The following is a 21,972-nucleotide window of genomic DNA, read 5'->3' as shown; positions in this document are numbered from 1 at the left end:
AATACTTTCGCAAGGCACTGTATATATAAAATACTTAATTACAACATTCCAAGGCATGAACTGTAAAATACAGTCCTAGGCAGGTTTTCAATCACTTTCCACCAAGACCAAAATGCCCTAAACACCAACTTCCAGTCAAGAACCAAAAATATATTATCTATGGAAAGGTTATACGATGCAACTACCTCACAATTGTTAGAAACTGACTACTAGTAATGGCATTTCCTTACTTAAGTACCACGTTGTCCACTTGGAGTCTGGCTGGGTGAGCTACTTGTGCACAGTACAACATCCACAGTACAACTCATACAGTAGCTAACCATTCCTGCATGGCATGGGAGACAGTCCAGAGTCAAAGCTCTAAAATTAAATAGTGCTGTCAATATCCTGTGGACCATCATCTTTTATGGGACAGAGACAAAACCGTCGTCCATCCGCCACCACCCTGGAACGCACCTGCAACAGCAGTAGGCTTGAGAATGGTCGGAGTTGAGGACAGAGATCATTGCAGAAAAAGACAGTGTGTAGCGACTCCAGAGAGGGGCTACGAGTCTCTCAGCACACTGATCTGGGCAAAGATCTTGAGCGCGGGCCCCAGTTTAATGTTCATTGTGCCCATAAGGTGGTCCTCTTTAAGCAGCAGCAAGGACTGGCCGTCGATCTCCTGGGAGCGGAACTCCTCGGCTATCGCCAGGCAACCTGGGAACAAATCAAACAGCCACTGCATTGCTAGGAAAGAGCTTGGAAGCAAGCATTTCACTGTACTGTTTTACACCTGCTGTATCATGTACAAAATAAACATTAACTTCAACCTCTAAATAAAGTTTGATTTCATTTGGATTTGAACTAAGTTTGTTGGCTGAAGTAGGTGTTTTACTACAGGGCTAAAACAAAAGCCTGCACATCTCCAATACCCTGTATGGGGCGGCTACTCCACCATTTTGGCTGATATTAAGCATCTGTTGGGGTATGTGGAAAATGTGGCAATGCCAACCTGGCAGGGAGCAGATGAAGCCGTAGACGTCCTCCACGTTCCACTTGGCTGGATCGCTGGGCAGGAAGTGCTTTGTGAGGTTTTGTCCACAGCCTTCCATGTGCTCGGGCCCTCTGTCCACCTGGGGCCTGTGAGCACCGAAGCTGGCAGCAGACAGGGGGGGCGAAGGAGGACCCTCGTAGCTAGACATGTCCGAACACTGGCTGGACTCCCCGTGAGAGGGGTGGCTGGAAGTCAACGATCCACCCCCAGTTTGTTGGCCAGTGGTGGGAGTCTGAAAGCACAGGAAGGGTTTAGCTTTTAAGTGATCATATAGGACAGGTCTGCTTCAACCTGCCTTGCAAAGAGGGCATCAATGGAAATACATTTTTAAAGTCATACTGCATTTATTCTTTATATTTTGAACAGTGCCATTTCACCCGTTTTTTGGTTTCTGAACTTGAGTTCTGTTGGTTTCCATCCAACATTCTTTGCTTCTTCAGTTTCTCCATGGTGGTTTGTCGATTTGGAAAGAGGCCCATTCGCTTTGTACAGCCCACATTATACCTGCACAAAAATGAAATTGTGTGTGGGGGTGGAGAATAGACAATGTATCAACAAGTAGCTTGGGTAATCAAGTATGTCAGAAGCTGAGCAAGCCATTTAATTGTGGGTCTACATTTGTCAGAGAAACAAATTATAGGCTAAAGTAAAGAACAAGCCATTTATTTGTTATTTCTGCACATATACATGTGTACTACTGCTATAATTACTACAGCAACAACTGCTGACAAACATGTCATTCAGAAAGCCTGAGTTGTATTATTTAGACCAGGGGTTCCTAAACGTTTCCACTCTAGGCCCCCCTTCCAATATTGGAAAAAATCCTGCTTCCACCCTGCACACACCATGTCTATTTCTATGGACACAAGTACTGTTCATGACAACTTGTTGATGTTGAGATTTGGAAGTTTGAAGGTTATTTAGTGCAATTCTACACATCGTCATGGGGTGCAAATATCTTCATGCAATTCTATACATTTTGCCAAGTCTATAGTGTATTCATGTGATACTGACAAAAAAACAGCTGGCATGGGCTAGTTGATCTGGACATCTGTTAAATAGCTCTAACGTATACAATAACTAACATGACAAGAGGAAATGATGCACTAGCCAATTTCAAAATTGCACATTCTACTATTACAACTTCCAAGAGTAAGTTTAAAGCTGGACTAGGGGGCACGCCCCCTACAGCAGTGAACCACTGCATTAGACCACACCTAAGGAAAATGTTTTACAATGGGAAAAGGAAATTGGTTCAAATAGTCCCTCCCCGTTGCAGTCTGTATCCTTCCATTTGGTGCCTAATGAATACACCTCAGATTTCAGTCCCAGCATGTTCTCTACCCAGGCCTTACCGTTTGGCACATACTGTGGAGCAGAACCTCTTGGATCTCTTGAAGTTGTAGGCAAAGTCCACTCTGCCACATAGCTCACACGTCAGGGTGGGCTCCTCCTGCGGCTTCAGCTCTGCCCAGCAAAACAGATACACATCAACAAATGGGAACCAGGGATGCAGTGGTAAAAAATACAGTTGGTATAAACATTGAATCCCAGTTGACATGGCAGGCAGTGAGTGGCATGGTTACATGGCTCAGACATTTGGCTGATTTGACACAAATAAAAAAGGTATACAAGACATTTGTACAGTATGTGCCAAATATCAAGGCACTTATCAAAGTGCCAATTTGTGCCAACAATGAGCCAATGAAATTCCAGCTGAAGTGAGATTATGAAGCCAGGTAGCCAATGACACAATGAGAAACTTGTAGTTCTGGTTTTAGAGTGGGCCAAGCAAGATGTCCTACTTGGGCTGCACAATAAGGGCAAAATCATTATTATAAAAAAATGTAACCAAATATTGCAATTTGAATTGGACTTGCTGACGGGCCACCCCCAGGTGGTGAAGGTAGGAAACAACATCTCCACTTCACTGATGCTTAACACGGGGGCCCCACAATGATGCATGCTCAGCCTCCTCCTGTACTCCCTGTTCACCCATGACTGCGTGGCCAACTCAAACCTCAAGTTCAGACGACAACAGTAATAGGCCTGATTACCAACAATGACGAGAGCCTACAGGGGAGGTGAGGGCCGTGGCAGAGTGGTGTCAGGAAAATAACTTCTCCCTCAACAAAATTAAAAGTGTAGGAGAAAAAGTTCCGCAGCATTCACGTCACTGAAAATCTGAAATGGTCCACACAGAGTGTGGTGAAGGCACAATAGTGCATATTCAACCTCAGGAGGCTGAGGAAATTTGTCTTGGCCCCCCGAAGACCCTCAAACTTCTACAGAAAGACAATTGAGAGCATCACCACCTGGTACAGCAACCGCACCGACCGCAAAGCTCTCCAGAGGGTGGTGCGGTCTGCCCAACGTATCCCCAGGGACACACTGCCTGCCCTTCAAGACACCTACAGCACCGATGTCACAGGATGGCCAAAAAGATCATCAAGGACATCAACCACCCGGGCCACGGCCTGTTCACCTGCTAACATCCAGAAGGCGAGGTCAGTACAAGTGCATCAAAGCTGGGACAGAGACTAAAAAAAACTGCTTCTCTCTCAAGGCCAGACTTAAATAGCCATCACTAGCCAGCTACCACCTGGTTACTCATCCCTGCACCTTAGAGGCTGCTGCCCTATATACATGGAATCACTGTACACTTCAATAATGGAACACTAGTCACTTTAATAATGTTTACATACTGCTTTACTCATCTCATATGTATATATTGTGTTCTATTCTATTCTACTGTATTTTAGTCAATACTTCTGACATTGCTCGTCCTAATATTTATACATTTCTTAATTACTTTATTTTACTTTTAGATTGGTGTATTGTTAGATACTTTGCACTGTTGGAGCTAGGAAAACAAGCATTTCGCTACACCCACAATAACATCTGGTAAATATGTGTATGTGACCAATACTTGGGTGAACTGGAATCATAAAAATAGCCATTAACATTAAAACAAAAAGTAGAATCGATTTTGTTTGGTACAATCTGTTGACTGCACTTGACCTATAAGAACATCATGCAAATTTATAGTGTATCTAACAGCGAGGAAGAACTGCACTGCTTGAGTGACAGTGGGGAGGGCTTTATATGTGTGAGAAGCAGCCGCAAGAAGAGGGAGAGAGACGAAAAACGGAGTAAACAAAATATTGCATGCAATATGATCTCTTTCAATATGGATATTGCACATGTCAGTATTGCAATTTTGATGTGAATTTGATTCATTGTGCAGCCCTATGTCCTCCAGGCTGGCCCTTTACCTTGGTGTGATAAGTCCTCCATCTCAGAGTCTGTGGTGCTGTTGGAGGAGGTCGTTTTCTCTGAGTCGGAAAGTGTTTGCTGTTTGTGTTTCTTCAGGTTCTCGATCAGCAACGACAACGGACGTTCCACCTGAAAGGACAGACACTTTAGACATGCTGCTTTACCCCCATAGTAAAATGCTGAACAGTACAGAATATAGGGTTTAGTCAAATGTTGTCCACTAGAGGGAAGTGCACTCCTTCTCGTGGACAGGGCTAACTGTGTCCTTATGGTTCAGTTGAAAGCCCACCTTACATATTGTGTGTGTTTCTGAACAGCCATGTGCCCAGTGGGTGGAAAGCTTCTTCATTATCCTACTACTTACAGGGAAAGGCTCGGCTCCCTCCTGGATCACAAATCCCTCAATGACGTGGGTGAGGATCTGGGGTTTCACTATTGCCTGGGGCGGTTTGCTCTCGCCATTATGAGGGGTGCTGCCGGTCACCGTGGGCGCATTGTTCCCATTCCCCGAGGTCATGACTGGAAGCGAGCCTGCACCTGGTTGCGCATTCAGCCGCTCAGCGTCTCCCTTACCTGCTGGGAATAATAATATTCGAACGCGAGTAAATAAAATTATATATTGATATGTCAAATGACTGACATCGTGCAAGAGTCGGTACTGATGTATACAAAAATAAAATAGTTCAAAGTCAATGACCACTCATGTCGTTGATTAATCTGTTAACATTTTATACATTGGAGATTATTTTCAGCAGAATATCTGGACCACTTAGTAAATTGTTTGTTTACTTTTCTTCCCACTTAATTCTACACCTAGGCCAACAAAAAACAATTAGTTGTATTTCATACAATGAATGTGTACTGTAACAACTAAATGATATTACGCAATTTGATTATCCCAAATTCGTATTGTTAATCCATTATAACAAAAAGCAAAGGTTTCGTCGACATCTGCTTGAAAAGTAAATGTGACCACATTTTAACACTAACTTAAATTGAGAAACCTGCCACAATAAATTACAAATACAGGGGATGTGATAACTGATTCAAACGCCCCGACAATGGTCAACACGGAGCGAAAGAACACCCTTTTGTTCCAATGCTCCAAACAACCTTCCCTTTCATATCCTCTCTGCCGAGGCAACATGAAGCAAACAAATCATGTGCTCAAAAATCTCAAATATTCCGTGGAAATACGCACCCGTTACATCAGTAGAAGTTACACAAGCAATGCAATCTTTCCAACGTTTTAACGTGCTTTCTTCTGTTTGTTCGGTCGCTATTACCACTGCAGCAAGCACACAGTACACACTTTAATCGCTTTGTATGCGGGAAGTGAATAGGAAATAAAGCGCCCCACCATTGGCCCGTGCTATTTAGAATGTGATCCAATGGCGGCGAGTATCTCAAACGGACTTCCTCTCTGATTGGTTGGACTATTTTCACCTCCCACTCATTTCAAGTTTAATCTACCACATTATTTGAGAAATATAGTGGCAAAACAGAAGTGAAAGTCTATGTAAAAATACAATTTTCCTTGATTAGAGACAAATCGTTGGAATGGGAATTGTTGAAAGATGGATTTTCTCAACTTTTGAGCTATGGCCCTAGAGGTAGGGCCTCTAATGTTTTCATATCTTATCATTATATTAAAAAAAACGACATAAATGGTAAAGACAATGTTCATTGTATGTCAGACAAGCAGACATGCTGGGCCTTGAGAATTAGTCCAAGGCACCACTGGTCTTGCTAGATCAAGGCTATAATATGGACCACCTAATGATAACACTTAGAGGAGGAGTGCCCTGATCACATGGTGGTCTAACTCAAAGTAGCCAAGTGGCACTGTTGGACACTTCAGTATACGCTGAGTAACAGCTTCCTGGTCTTTTGAAAGTACTGTATATCACAGGAGGTTGGTGGCAAGTTTTGGGAAGGACAGGCTTGTGGTAATGGCTGGGGCAGTATAGGTGAAATGGTATCAAATTCATCAAACATGGTTTCCATGTGTTTGATGCCATTCCACTCGCTCCGTTCCAGTCATTATTTTGAGCCATCCTCCCCTCAGAAGCCTCCACTGCTGTATATTATTCATGTTTGAATGTGGATGGGCCTTGCGCGTATACACCTGCCAGACATTACAAGTGCTCCTTTCTTCCCCCTAGCCCATGGGGAGAATTACAAAGCCCGGCCCCTCTCCCCTAATTATGGCTAAAGCTGTCGCGTTCCCCCAAGTGGCAGGGCAGAACAATGGACTCTGTGGCGTGACAGATTTAGTCTTCCGCTTGAGGGGAGTGCTGGAGTGGGGATGGCCATTGTGCCTGGGCTGCCTAGGCCTACAGACAGAGTGAGTCTGAGGGAGGGAGGGAGTGTGAACCCCTCTCTGCCATGTGGGTGGACCTTCACATTACTGTATCAAATTGAACAGCGTCAGGGCTTCTGGTCATCCATAAGTCCAATGACTTTGAGATGCAACCGTATGTGAAATATAAAATATACAGTAATATCTACCTCCAGTGTGTGTGGTGGGGCTGCTGGGGTCCAATGGGCATTACTCACTAGTGAGGACCTCAAGAGTACAATGGGCTGTTGGCTGCTGTACGAGGGAAGTGAAACTGTTCTCCGTGACTACCTCAGATGTGGGCAGCTCCTTGCTGGCACTGTCCTGAACCAGCTGAGAGTCCGGGGCAGAAGCTGTTGGCTGGATCTGGAGGTTGACTGCAGCTAGCTTCCCTAGCTTAGTATTGGGCAGAGGGGCAGCCTGGGTCTGGCACATTTTGGGTAAGGATCTGGGAGCTGATAGTGGAGATATTGGCCTGCTGGCTGGGAACAGGAGCATAAACAGGGGGTTTGGACAGCACAGGGCTGGTGCTGGATAAACAGGGCCTGTAGCATCTGGGCTAGAGAGTGGCTGTGGATGGAGGATGTGTACAGCACTAGGGCCTGGCCCCTTAGAGGAAGCTGCTGGGTCTGGTGATGCTAGAACAAACTGCTGCTGTTTATGCTGCTACAGGATCTGGTGTGTCTGGATTTATGTGTACTCTGTAAAAACAACACAAATCAACATTAGTCTTTGCTTTAAACTAAGAAATGTCAGGTTTCTTTCACAAAACGAACAATAAACTACAGACAGTCCATGTACACAATTATAAGTTGAGCACATTGAGTTAGGATTTGGCCCCAAGTGTGTATGCCTATAAAGCCCCAGGTATATTGTATAATGGTTACCACAGCAATAACTTCCCAAACAGACAGACACCCCAGGGGATGTTTAGTCTTGGCTTTAGTCGGTGAAGCCTGGACTGAGGCTTCCGCTCATAGAAAGTGTTTATAAACCAAACAGTAGATGCCCTGAGGCCTAACACATTATCATGGTCTATAGAATTTAAAGATAACAAACATCTGGGGATAAAGATAAAGATTTAACTGCTTTTAATAAACTGATACTTCAGCTAGCAATATCCTTGTGTAGCCATCCAATGCATACTTCTAATCCTCGCATAGATTGCTGGGTAACGTAGTCTTCATGTTATTAAGAAATAACACATATTCCTTCCTTTAAAAAAAACACATTTTCTCTGTAACTAAACATGTCACATATCAAATCGCACATTTGTTTACTCAACCTGCATAACATACAATTTTCAATAACATACATTTCTTCCCTTTTCATTTCAAAATCGCTCTCATCAGTTAAGAGGAAGTAAACATTTTTATTTTTCAACTAAACACATTCTGTCCAACAATACTCTTTTGGGGCTCTATTTGTTTTCACATAAATGAAAACATTCAGTCCAGTTGCTTTTATATTTTTGAGCAATTCTCAATAAGCCTTTCTGGGGCTCTGACAGTCCTTTTTGGTCGTTCTGCTGAAGTGCTTCCTGAAACAGTTGGACAGTGGTCGTTGTCACTCAGGGTTGTTCTGACTCTTTTGTCCATTGGTAAAGACACTTCAGCAGTATCCTCCTGATGATCCTCAGTCTCTTGAGTGAATGGCTGAAGCCTTAGATCCACTCTGTTTTGTCTCAGTTGTGATCCATGCTCCGTTTGGATCTCATAGGATCGCGGTGCAACTTCTCTCTGCGCACACCCTTGCTGCATCCAGGTTCCTGTAGTGATGTCTCGGAGTCATACATGATCTCCAGGTTTCAGTTCAGATAAATGTCTTGCACTGTTGTCATGTCGCTGTTTTTGTTTGTCTTTGTTTTTCCCTTTGCGAGTTTGACTTGTGAGTACCTCTGGGTGTTAGCATGTCCTCATGGATGGGTAGGTTGGTTCTGATGCAATGTCCCATCAACATTTGTCTGTTCTGCAGCTGTGCGCTGCGGTAGATCAGACTTTTTAGGAAATTCTCCTTTCCACCGTGTGCCTTTTTCATCAGACCTTTGACAATTTTGACTGAACTCTCTGCTAAGCCGTTGGACCTTGGGTAGTTGGGGCTGGAGGTGTTGTGTCGGAATCCCTCGTTGTAAGCGAACTATCAGAATTAGGAACTTGAGAACTGCCATTGCATAATCCAAAATATTGGTGCCCTCGGATGCTCTTGGGTAGAGCTCCCACCAGGTCCATTGCGATCCTGCTGAAAGGGACTGAAATAATCGGTAGGAGAATTAAGGGGCTGATAAAGTGTGGTTTTGGAGCCACCTGCTGGTACTCCAGGCTACTGCGGCAGTAATCTTCCACTGCTCTCTTGGCCAGTAAAATCATGCCTTGATCTGGTCTAAGGTCTTCTCCACCCCTAGGTGAGCCCCAAGAAGGTGTGAGTGCGACAACTGCAGGGCAGATTGTACAAAGGGATGGAGCACCAACAACAATGCCATACATTCGTCATTCTTCTTCATGACCTGATACAGCAATTTCTTCTTCATAGAAAAATGGGGGTAGGTGATCTGACTTACCCCCTCCATGGGCTTTCCATCCACTAAGGTCACCTGCTGGAGAGCGCTGGCCAGGTTAGGATCCTACAATTGGGCCGTGCAGAACCGGACCGCTAGGGAGGCGTGCTCTGGCGCCACCTCATGATCCAGTGGGAACATGTCTTCCAGACTCGCCACACCTTCCTCCAGTCTTGCTTCACCCGAGTCACCCTCCGAGAGGGGTTCTGTTGACGCCTGGGGGTCCACTTCCTGGAATCCACACATCCGGTCATCCCTCCTTCTGGCATCCCTCCCACCTCTCTGGCTTCCTCCTCCCTTCTGGTACCCCACGTCTCTGGACATACTGGTCCACAGTTGGCGGAATATCAGGAAATCCCTCCCAATAAGGACCGGCACAGGCAGGTTTGGGACAACTCCCACTGGCCCTGTGTGTTGTTCCTTAGTGGTCTGTAGGTGGATGAGTGTGGTAGGGTAGTCCTTGGTCTCACCGTGTATGCATGTGATGGCTACAGTGTCAGTCAGGTTCGGGGACTGGGCAAAGTCAGGTTTGATCAGGGTCACCATACTCCCGGAGTCCAAAAGTGCTGTGGTGTCCTTTCTGTTGGCTCTTACCGGGGTGACAGGGGAAGGACCACTCTCCTTAGCCCAGCATGCCATCAGCAAGCCGCAGAGACTCCCGGTGGCTACCTTAGTGGCTAAGGCATCGGGATATCGTGGTTTGGACAGTTCCAGGTGATGTGTCCCTGCTCGCCACACTTGTAGTTCTTCCTGTTGCCAAGGTTCAGGAAGGGGCGTTGTCTCTGGGAGCTGGCTGTTGTTGGGGGTCCCGGCATGGTCCTTGGCTTGGGTCGCAGCGTTGTCCTCCGCCCTTTTCCGCTCAGTTGGGCGAGTGGAGGGTTCAGCCTTCCGTGGTTGTCCGCTGTGCAGGACCTCCAAAGCCACCTGTTGACCTTCCACCAGTTTCACCAGCTGATCTGCGCTCTGCGGGTTAGCTTGCTAACGTTTTAGCTTTGAACTGGATAGAGCGTAGAAATGTATCTATGACCACTTTCTCGATGGGTGTGAGCATCAGTGGTTCAGCAGTTAGCCAGCTCTTGGCCAGCCTAATTAGGGTGTAACCATACCGGCTCAGGATTTCCTTTTTCAGCCCCTTGTAATGCATCTCCTGGTCAGCCGTCAGATCCTGATAGGTCTTCTGTGCTGCGCCTGACAGGAAGGGTGCTAGCAGGCTGGCCCATTGCTCATGGGGCCATTTCTCCGTAGCCACCATCCTCTCAAAGGCTTGGAGGTAAGCCTTGATGTCATCAGCCTCTGTCAGCTACAGTATAAACCTACTGAGTTTGGAACAAGAGACTGCTGCACCTGCAGCCACGCCAGCCTGGGCGGCTGTCAGCTGGCTGAGTCCAGCTCACAGGAGAGCGGTCTGCTGACGCTGTTCCTCCAGCAGCTACCGATGCATAGCCTGCTGCGGTAGGTTTGCCTCCACCAGCTGTTTCACCAATGCTTCCATTGTGCTCTGTGTCTGTTTAGTTATTGAGCTTGGTTTGCCCGCATTCTCCACCACATGTAGCAGGCTTAAGGGGGGTGAGGTTTCCACATCACCAAGTTCAATAACCAAAAACGCACACAAAGCACAACTAGAATACAAATGGGGAATGTATTAGGGAGAATTGCACACTATAGGAAAGGGAGGAATTCAACAACCAGTTCACAGTTCACAGTCTGTTCTCATTGTCCATTCCATTCTCCAGGGGTAATCCTAAAACTCGGCTCCTCAGCCAAACCAGTTCGGTACACAGTGGAGGGGGGTGGGCAATTACACAGCTAATTCTCTCTTCTCACACTCTCCATAACACTCTCAGTCCTCTCCCAATAAGTGCAGCCCGCTTCCTCTTTTATCCCCAAGCACTCCATGACTTAATGATGCAAAGGCTTGCCTCGTTGGGGCAGGAAGTCCATATAAGGCACGGGGGTGGAGCCAGCGGGCTGTAAGATATCTCCCTTCAATCACCACTCCCCCCACCTCTCCCTGCCATCTGCCACAATATTTAAAATCAAATACTTTTACTCAAGTAGAATTTTACTGGGTGACTTTCAACTTTTACTTGACTATTGGGTACTTTTTCCACCACTGAAATTTTTGGTGCTGCCTCTCGTCCCAGCCGTGCTGCCTCCTTATACCACCGCCTCTCAGCTTTCGCTGCCTCCAGCTCTGCCTTGGGGCGGCGATATTCTCCCAGCTGTACCCAGGGTCCCTTGCCATCCAAGATCTCCTCCCATGTCCAGGAGTCTGGAGATCGCTGCTGTTGCCCGTTACCACGCTGCTTGGTCCTTTGGTGGTGGGTGATTCTGTAACAGTATTCTGACGAGGAGGAGTAGTAGGAAGGATCGGAGGACCAATGCGCAGCGTGGTAAGTGTTCATGATATTTATTATAACTCAGAACACTAAAGAACAAAAACAATAAAGCGACTACGAACGAAATGAAACAGTCCTATACGGTGAATATACAAAAACACAGTACAGAAAGTATTCACCCAAAAATCAAAGGTGAAACCAGGCTACCTAAGTATGGTTCTCAATCAGGGACAACAATTGACAGCTGCCTCTGATTGAGATCCATACCAGGCCAAACACAGAAATCCCAAATTATATAAAAAATAACAGACAGCCCACTCCAACTCACGCCCTGACCATACTAAAACAAAGACAAAACAAAGGAACTAAGGTCAGAACATGACAATCAAAAAATCAAAAAAAAAAGAAAAATATCGGATATCGGTATCGGACAAAGATATTAAATTTTTGTCCGATACCGATATCCGATATTTTTCTTGCCAAAAAAACCTGATACCGATATAAAAAAAATGTTTGCGTCCTTTTAAGCATTCTATTACAGTTAAATAGTTAACACACTGTCAAGACGTGCCCTGGGGGGAGGATCATAGCCCCCTTCTCTCTCGCTCCACAGTTGTATAACTTTACGACAGGTCATAAATACCTGGTAGAAACTGGCATGCAGCATTGAGAGAGTCTAAGAGAACAAAGACCCTCTCTTGGCCAAACTCCTAATCCCCAAAATGGGAGAATTAAACAATATTTCTACTTTTGAGAATGTGGGAGGGGTCCGTGGACACTTAGGGGACAGTTATGACGGGTGTGTTTCATTTGGCAATCTCATGAAGGACAGGAAACACACATAACTGTATCTCTTCAAGTGTACGTTTCCCAGCTGTTAGGTTTACATCTAAATATTGTGAAACATATGTGATTAAACATGAAGCTATTTGTGAAAAGATGTAATGTGATGTTAACCTTCTAAATGAGAGTATGGGGTTTCATATAAAGTTAACCAAATCAATGGCCACGCCCACGTGAGCGTAGACATCAGGTTGAGAGCTTCAAATTCCTTGGTGTCCACATCAACAACAAACTAGAATGGTCCAAACACACCAAGACAGTCGTGAAGAGGGCACGACAAAGCCTATTCCCCCTCAGGAAACTAAAAAGATTTGGCATGGGTCCTGAGATCCTCAAAAGGTTCTACAGCTGCAACATCGAGAGCATCCTGGCCGGTTGCATCACTGTCTGATACGGTAATTGCTCGGCCTCCGACCGCAAGGCAGTTCAGCGGGTAGTGCGTAGGGCCCAGTACATCACTGGGGCAAAGCTGCTTGCCATCCAGGACATCGACACCAGGCAGTGTCAGAGGAAGGCCCTAAAAACTGTCAAAGACCCCAGCCACCCCAGTCATAGACTGTTCTCTCTACTACCGCATGGCAAGCGGTACCGGAGTGCCAAGTCTAGCACAAAAAGGCTTCTCAACAGTTTTTACCCCCAAGCCATAAGACTCCTGAACAGGCAACCAAATGGTTACCCGGACTATTTGCATTGTGTGCCCCCCCCCAACCCCTCTTTTACTCTCTGTTTATCTATACAACAGTTGTATTCGGCGCAAGTGACAAATAAACTTTGATTTGATTATAAAGCTGTAGTTTGGCTACAATTTAACTAGGCAAGTCAGTGAAGAACATATTCTTATTTTCAATGACAGCCTAGGAACAGTGGGTTAACTGCCTGTTCAGGGGCAGAACGACAGAGCTCTGTCGGGTTTGAACTTGCAACCTTCTGCTTACTAGTACTGCCGCCCCAAATCGCTGAGACTATCGATCACTACAGAATAAGATCAAATCTTAGACGTATAATTACTAGTCTGCAGCTAGAAATTACGTAAGCCTAGAACAAGAATACAGACAACCGACGAAGCATCTATCTATTGGAACATTTCCGAATGGTACTCTGAAGTATCCATTCTAACCACCTACAACCACGAAAGACATTGTGACATCTGGGAAAGTTAACCAGAGACTCTGATGAACCCTACAGGATGATTGAGGATTCCAACAGAGAAGACAACAACGAGATAGAGGAGTAAATATAGATACATTGCAATTATTCTCGAATGAGTGGCCGTGCATGTGCAAAGGATTAGGATTAATGTAATTATAGACTGTGTGCAGTGAATCCACTTGGTCTTTTCCGCTCTTTCTCAGTCCCCACCCCTTTCCTTTGACTACCAAGCCATCATATCAGCTTAACCCACTAGGGACTTTTCTATCATTGTTCGTAACCAATATCTACTGTTTGTTTGTTATGTAATCCTGTGTGATTATTTAGTTAGTTAGTAAATAAATAAATAAGCCAATTTGTATATTGCTGATTCATTATGGAAACTAAGGTTTGTGCAGATAACCATTAATTTTCTGACGTTTGGAATGAGACTAATAAGGTAACAATTCAGAATTCATTAATAGAAGACTAATTGATCAGATATTAAAATATCTGAAGAGTTACATTCGGAAAATTATAACTTTGTAATCAACATTTCCCGTGGTGCCCCGACTTCCTAGTTAATGTTTACATGATTAGTTTAATCATGTAATAATTAAACCTAGAGTACTGATTTGATATACAGTTGAAGTCTATATCTTGGGTATTGAGTAGACTGTTAGCCCATTTCATTGATCCCCAATCCTTAGGTAAAGCTGTACAGTGCAATATGAATGTCAATACACACAATAGGCTGACTGTGGAGGTGATTTCACACAGTCACAGTCCCGCAATAATTATTGTGGCTAGCTTCACAACACATAACCCGGTCAGGTCACTCCTCACTAGCCAGATGAAGCTAGCTGGCTGCTTATAATGTTAGCTTTGGGCAACAGGGTTAAGTAGCTGCCTAGCTATTTATTTTTCATGAACTAAAGTTACATTTCAATTGGCAAACAACAAGTGGTTACCTAGCTAATACTTACTCACAAGGATTCCTAAATCATTACTAAGATTAGTGAAAATGACTGCAGTTTCTACTGGTCATTGTTTTCAGGTTGGTTGTATTGTTGCTAGCTAGGTACCCCAAAGCTAGCTACCCCAGAAGTTGTGGTCGAACAAATAATGCTTCATTACCAACGCGGTATTGTAAACACATTGTTTGTGGCCGGTGTTTGCTGTTTGCAGACTTTTTGTACAGCTTTGACAGTGCTACTGATAGTAGTGGTGGGGCTTGCACATGCAAATTCATAACACCCAACAATCTATAATATAACTGTTATTTGATGTGTCAAATTAAAAGCGAATTTAACATGTCAAATAGTGTTTTTTGACATGTATCTTTTTTGACACGCAAAGACCCAAATGGCGTTCCATAGTATGTCGTGAAGCTAATAGCAGTGAGCTATTACTGTGTAACTCCGGCAGGGCAACATCTGAACAATAGCGGACTTGGTTACATTAGTGTGTACCGGTGCTCAACCAGTCACGAAAGCCATCACCCACGACAGAACGGTTGATTGTCAAGGGCAATGAATTCCATTATCTTGGCATTAATGGATTTTGTCTTTGTTGTCTCGCTGAAATGTTCTTACTCTTTCAAATGACTGCTCGACTTGTTGACTGCTCGATAAACACAGCAGACATTGTGGGCTATGTTAGGAATACTGTGTTGCAGGTGCAGCGCAAAATTTTACATGGCGTCATTACGTCATGTACCTACGTTATATAGGTATGCACGTCAGTTTTGACATCGGTTTTTCACAACGGCGTTAAACTAGACATCGGCCGATACCGATGTTGGCATTTTTAGCTAATATCGTCCGATTCCGATATGTTCACCAATATATCATGCATCCCTATAAAAAATGCTCCATGGTCGAATTCGTATTGATAAAAGGAATCACTTGAAGCCATTGTTTTGACCAAATTATTTTGTTGTTAGTGTCCGCCTCCTTTTCAAAAAGGCCCGCCTTGGGGGAGGGATGGGGGCCAGACCACGAAGCACCGCCCAACACAAGTTGTAGGCTTTCAGAGACTGGAAAAAAATGGTCTGCTTGTATATTTAGCAATGAATCCAAATATCGCTGAAAGACGTCCAATGGCTCTATCGAACAAGGACAATCATATCTACATGCACAAAAAAGTATAGTGCAATTAGTATAACATAGAGCCTTCGCGAAATGCCATAAAGCAGGACTACATTTATTTTTAGATCTCACCCCCCGCAGTGTACTTTTGGTTTTACACATTTCAATAAATAATAGAATCCAGCACACAATGTTCCGTACATGAACCAATTGAGCCTGTCAAAATAACCCAACAAACACAACTAAATCAAAAGGAAATACCACCAAACAATTTTAAGCAAAACAGTAGCGCAACTATCGTGGCATGCATTTTTTTCAAAAACAGAGGATCCTGCCTCTGATCTATTGATTTTGGTCCCTGAGATGGGGGGGAGGGTTTCCTGTGCGCACATGGTGGCAGAGAGGAAGATGTGCTGCGCTGAATGGCGTGCACCCAGCCAACCCCCATCTGGTAGTAGCTGATTAGGAGTACCTTAGCTCGGTTGTGGAGACCCATGGGTCAGGCCTCCGCTGCAAGCTTGTCCTCCTCACCTTTAGCTTCACTACGGAAACAGTCTGGTTCTGCTTAGAGCTTCTTAAAGCTACACTGCTGCAGGAAGGAGGTGATTGTGTAAGACAGTGTTTGGGAGATCCCCTTTATCCCAACTTCTAATTAGATCCTCATGAGGAAAAAATTGAGCGGAGAGATTCAGCACAAAACTGTCTACATTTCTAAAGAATTCTACCAATAACAAGAAGGACGGAATTGGATCACTGTCTGCACATAGTGTTGCATACTGCACACAGGCAGTAGAGGTTTAATGTTGATGTTGATGGACTATTGGAAATCTAGTTAAAGTCAAGGAACTCTTCATATTAGAATTATGCTGAGTGTACTGCTGCTGCTGCTGTGTTTTGAAGCTGTCATTCCTCTTGCCATTAAGATACTTTTAGGACTCATCTCTGCCATGTTTGCTCAGTATAGGAGCTGTTACTGGGGTCTGGCTGAGGCTTTCTGTCTGATTAGGCCATTTCCCCTTTAAGTCCTGTAATAATAACCAATTTCCTCTGTTAGTGGGTTCACGTGGATAGGGCTGTCTGTCTAATGAAGGGCATTTACAGAAAAGCCTTTGGATAGGTCTGACAGACAGCCCTGTCCCTGGTAATGTGGTTAGGAAATACTGTAGAACTCAAAAGGCCCTATAGTGGAGACGAGGTTATGGATGTGCCTTTTGACAAAATGATGAAAGAACACGTGAAATGTGATGTCTATATCACAAAAGTAAAAAATCAACAGCAGAATGATTCTCTTTTGAATGTGGACACTCATGTTGCTTAACACTCCCCCAAATCTGTTCAGCATGGCATAGAAATAGCAGCTCTGGCTGCGGCTACATGCACTACAGTTGTCATGTTTATGAAAACCTATGCTTCTCTGTTATGCTAACCTAATAATGTGTTTGAGCATGGAAGTCCTGACCAGGGTGCTTTGAATGTTATCTACCTGGGTTGACTGCTGACAGCTGTCAAACTGTGTCTCACACTCACCAGGTGGGCACTCAGCTTTATGTGGAGCTGGGCCTCTCCAGACATCTGTTTGAGATACAGGCCCTGGAGCTGAGAGGAGGAGGAGGGAGCCTCCTGCTGGCTACGGATGGCAATGTTCTGCACCTGTGGGAATCAGGGTATTTAGAGCGACAATATAGTGTCCATGGTATGTGTGTGGTGAGGATGTGTGTTGTGTGATAATGTGTGTGCCTGTGTCTGTGCATACAGTATGTGTGCTCATTGAGGTTGTGAGTGCACATGGATGTGCATGTTGTGGGGTGAACATTACCTGTGCACTATTAGACTGTTGGTTGATGGCGGACTGTACGGAGGCCTCTGATTGGAGAGTGGCAACAGCTGCAGTTGGGGTGAAGATGAGCTGGGGGGACAAAGAACAACAAATATTGGCACTAACACTGCTCCAAATCAGGACCAGCTAAGCCCTCAGCCAAGGTTGTGTTATCCCACTGTGCTAAGACAAAAAATAACAACAGTAACAAAGCTCTTTCAACTGGATCTCGCACTCCATGAACTACATGGCTAAGGCATTTTCTTCCATGGCAGCAATTTGATTTTGAATAAGGCCAGTCATGTGCAGCATTGTACCTATTGTGTTACTCTGATCTAAAATGGATAGCAACTCAGTGGCGCTTGATGGTTACAGATTGCAACGGTGTCAAAAAAAAACATTACTCCAAAAATCATACGAGGAACCTCAGTATTTCTACCAGGAAAAATATGACTGACACTCAAGTCTTGAGTTTTGTTTTTCACCGAAATTAGCCTCTGCCGTGCCACAGTTCTATACCCTGGCCACATGAAGGAAAACATCATATTGAATCATATGGAAAACAAAAACTAGATGGGGTAGACAGAGGAAGGAAAGTTTTCAGAAAATAAAGCCATATCCAAACTTTCCATCATTATTCAGATGAAGTGTGCCCATCCAGTCATGTGGAGAGGAGATGACTATTGACCTAGGTGAAATAGGAATGAGAAATGTGGAGTGTGTGTGCGTGTGTACCATTTCCTTACCATCTGAGCCCGCAGATACATCTGAGCTTGGCTGGTGGTGAGGGCGGGACTGGAGGCGTTGCCCAGGAGCATGGCCTGCTGGAGGATACATGTGGGGGCAGAGCTAACATTTTGGGCTCTGCTGATTAGCTGGGCTGCTGCTAGAGGTGTGGCCAGGTTTACCTGGGAGAGGAGGAAGGAAGTGTACTGTTATGACTATACTAACACAATTCCAAACATATTTCTTCAGCCCAATATGTTAATGTGATGAACGTTTTGTAAGATTGCCCCCTCATGAACACGCCCTATATATAATCAGTCACAGAAAGTCCTGAAAAAGACACAGAGATGCAGGAACAGACTTACAGACATGGACATGCAGCACACACCAAGATAAACATGAATACAAGGACACAAGCAGACAGAAACTGGGACAGTCATTGAACTCAGTGGACTAGCTACAGACTAAGACAGCTATTTCACAACAGTTCTACTTACAGTGGTCTGTGTGGAACCTGTCTGCTAAGAAGTGTTCCCACTCAGATTGTAGCTCTGTCGTCCTGCCACTATGGTAACCTGGGAAATGTAGGAAATGAAATGGTTCCAATATCAAAACCATCAATAGGTAATTTGTGCCACCCTGCAATATACTAAACATTCATTGATGTTGTCCCTTATAAGTAGGCCATGCTATAGATTAGCGTCCTGTCCAGAGAGTGTACTTGTAAGCTGCCTCAGGCTACAGAAACAGGACACGGGCTAATGCTCTATGGACTATTCTGGCTCTGAATGGCTCTACATACTTTATTACTTATATTTGCCCCTACATAGGGAAAATCCAATACAGGCCAGAGTAATGGACAGTTTTAGCCCCCAAGTGTAGCCTACGCTTCTCTAATGGAGTGTAAAGACCTTCATAAGATGTAAGATGAGTGTGCCACCAGGGAGGGACTGACCCGTCGACCATCAAGAGCCCATGTTGACCAGCCTGTCACGCCCTGACCTTCGAGATCCTTATTTATTCTCTATGTTTGGTTAGGTCAGGGTGTGACTCGGGTGGGAGAATCTATGTTTTCTATTTCTTTGTTGTTTTTGCCTATTGTGGTTCCCAATCAGAGGCAGCTGTCTATCGTTGTCTCTGATTGGGGATCATATATAAGTTGTGATTTTCCATTTGGGTTTTGTGGGGAGTTATTTTCTGTTTTGTTGCCTGACAGAACTGTGCACTTTTGTTTTTTCTACTTTGTTATTTTGTTGCGGTGTTCAGTTGATTAAAAATCACGCTGCACCTTGGTCTCCTTCTTCAACCCACGAGAGTTGTTACCCAGCCAGGCCTCATACTGATGGAGAACCAATTCATGTTATGTTGGGGGAAACTATACGGGAGTCTTAACTTGGTTAGTTGTGAGCAACCAGTAGTTCTCTTTAGCTATAGCTGTAATGGGGCTCATACATGCTTATAGCAAGTTATAAAGCATTATACCGGCAGGCTGTGAAGTGTTACTGCTATAATGACTGCTGTCAATGCTGGACTGTCCATTGTTTTAATCAATGTTGTTAGGAGGATAGATACGCGATTCACTGACCACTGATCAGATAGGTTAATTATTAACCATCCCTACTGAGCACAGGCGGCCGGCGGCACTGTAGCCCTCTCCTGCAGTCAAATGACCATATTGCCCTCTAGTGGCCTCGTGTGTAACGTTATTCATATTTTTCATAATTTCATAATTAATTTCATAATTAAACATACATACAAATTTAAAAAATCAAACTATTTTTGTTATATTTCATTCTGTGATATATATAAAGTGTAATGTTGGGATGCAAATGCTAATGTAATACATTTCAACTCTGTATCCGACATGGTAAAGGTTTCCTCTTATTTTAAGCCCATAATCATGTGTGTGAGGTGTATACTTTTGTTTCAAAGTAGATTTATTTAAGACTACCAAGAAACTCTGTGACCCTGATTTAGCCCACTGCAGTAAAATGTTAATGGGGAGGACAGCCTCATAGAAATGGCTGGAATGAAATAAATTGAATGGTATCGCACACATCAAACACATGTTTTCCATGTGGTTGATACCATTCCATTTACTCCATTCCAGACATTATTATGAGCCGGCCTCCCTCAGCAGTCTCCTGTGCTATTAAGATATACTCTCAATTCAATGTCATCCTATTGAGGTCCATTTCCATGTCACTGTCATTTTTCACAGATTTCTAAACAAAAGTCGATGCCTTGAACCCCAAGATAGTGAGACAGAGACATATGCAAGGACTCCATTCTCCATTCAACTGACGTGATTACTTGGACGTACTGCGAGAGCTATCATCTCTGTGTGTTTAGAAAATGGCCGACCTTTGTATTCCTGTTTCTGGACCTTCCCTCGTTTCCCCAAACAAAACAAAACCCTTTCTTTCTAACAAGGTACTGTATATGAAGTATGCTGTGGGTCCCTTGACACTGGTATATGCCTTGGAGTCTCCCAGGTATACATACATTCTCCCTCTGAGCTTTGACATTGATGAGAGCGAGAGAGAGAGAGAGGTAACAATGTACAAACAAATGCAGTGTACAAAAGAGGGCTCTCCATCCATCCACACATTAGCCCACAGGAAGCATTGCCATCGCAGATAAAAATGGAGGGAAGGAAGGCAGCGTGGGGAAATATTTTTGGCAGTCTGTCAGCTAGCAAGTCAATAGCGCACACAACCTATGCCTTGTTTAAAAAATGTCCCTTAAAACCATAAACATTATAAATCACATGTCACTGTCACACTGTTTTTGAATAGGTTTGTTAGGCTCAAAGGGCACCCCCTATTATTAAGGTCATTAATATGCACCCTATTTCTAATAAACTTCTAAACAACTAATGCTCTAACAAATACAGACAGACACACACACACAAACACCTGCTGCACAGCGACTAGACTTTGGAACTGAGCGTTGCTTAGTTGCTGCTGCTGTTGGAGGGCTGCTGTCTGTAACATGAAGTGTTGCTGCTGGGCTGCGTACATCTGCTGCAAGTACTGGACTGTCTATGATGCGCCTGTTGCATCACCTGCAAAGAGAGAGGGATAGAAAGAGAGAGCGAGAGAAACAGAAAGAAAGAATGACAGATAAAGAATGAGGGGAGAGAAAGAAAAAACAAAAGAAGGAAAGAAGGAAAGAAGGAGCATAATAAATATGGAGGCAGGATTTTACATTACATTTCAAATCAAATCAAATCAAATTTTATTTGTCACATACACATGGTTAGCAGATGTTAATGCGAGTGTAGCGAAATGCTTGTGCTTCTAGTTCTGACAATGCAGTAATAACCAACAAGTAATCTAACTAACAATTCCAAAACTACTGTCTTATACACAGTGTAAGGGGATAAAGAATATGTACATAAAGATATATGGATGAGTGATGGTACAGAGCAGCATAGGCAAGATACAGTAGATGGTATCGAGTACAGTATATACATATGAGATGAGTATGTAAACAAAGTGGCATAGTTAAAGTGGCTAGTGACACATGTATTACATAAGGATGCAGTAGATGATATAGAGTACAGTATATACGTATACATATGAGATGAATAATGTAGGGTATGTAAACATTATATTAGGTAGTGTTGTAATAACATATTAAAACATGTAATGACGCATTCACGGACTGTTGTTAAACACACTGATAACCCATGAATATACACTGCTCCAAACCCTTTGGGATGGGCTACAAAGACACAGAACTCTGTCAAGAACCAATGTGATACAGACAACAGGCTGGAGAGGACTGTCTATCACCTACGAACAACCAACCAGGAGCC

At 44.1% G+C, this 21,972-nt stretch overlaps 1 protein-coding gene across 6 annotated transcripts in view; it reads right to left on the bottom strand.

Moving 5' to 3' along the window:
* Positions 1-282: 282 nt before the first annotated feature.
* LOC110492287 (polyhomeotic-like protein 2) overlaps positions 283-21,972 on the bottom strand; it is a 61,593-nt gene continuing 39,903 nt past the window's right edge. Inside the window, exons 2-12 of one of the 6 annotated variants that reach the window (XM_021566485.2) lie at positions 21,068-21,216; positions 18,647-18,724; positions 18,170-18,331; positions 17,424-17,513; positions 17,135-17,257; positions 4,677-4,888; positions 4,312-4,441; positions 2,392-2,503; positions 1,414-1,540; positions 995-1,268; positions 283-699 (exon numbers count right to left, since the gene is read on the bottom strand). In XM_021566485.2, coding sequence (XP_021422160.2) covers positions 545-699; positions 995-1,268; positions 1,414-1,540; positions 2,392-2,503; positions 4,312-4,441; positions 4,677-4,829 — 951 coding nt within the window. In that variant the 5' untranslated portion in view covers positions 4,830-4,888; positions 17,135-17,257; positions 17,424-17,513; ... (1 more) ...; positions 18,647-18,724; positions 21,068-21,216 and the 3' untranslated portion in view covers positions 283-544. Of the gene's footprint in view, positions 700-994; positions 1,269-1,413; positions 1,541-2,391; positions 2,504-4,311; positions 4,442-4,676; positions 4,907-5,513; positions 5,655-17,134; positions 17,258-17,423; positions 17,514-18,169; positions 18,332-18,646; positions 18,725-21,067; positions 21,217-21,972 lie in introns of those variants that run through there. The other 5 variants (XM_036947248.1, XR_005036545.1, XM_021566486.2 and 2 more) reach the window with 5 other exon arrangements.

This window comes from Oncorhynchus mykiss, chromosome 16 (genome assembly GCF_013265735.2).
Source record: "Oncorhynchus mykiss isolate Arlee chromosome 16, USDA_OmykA_1.1, whole genome shotgun sequence".
NCBI classification, from domain to species: domain Eukaryota; kingdom Metazoa; phylum Chordata; class Actinopteri; order Salmoniformes; family Salmonidae; genus Oncorhynchus; species Oncorhynchus mykiss.
Note: the sequence above shows the minus strand (reverse complement) of the source record. Positions and strands in the feature narration are given on the sequence as shown.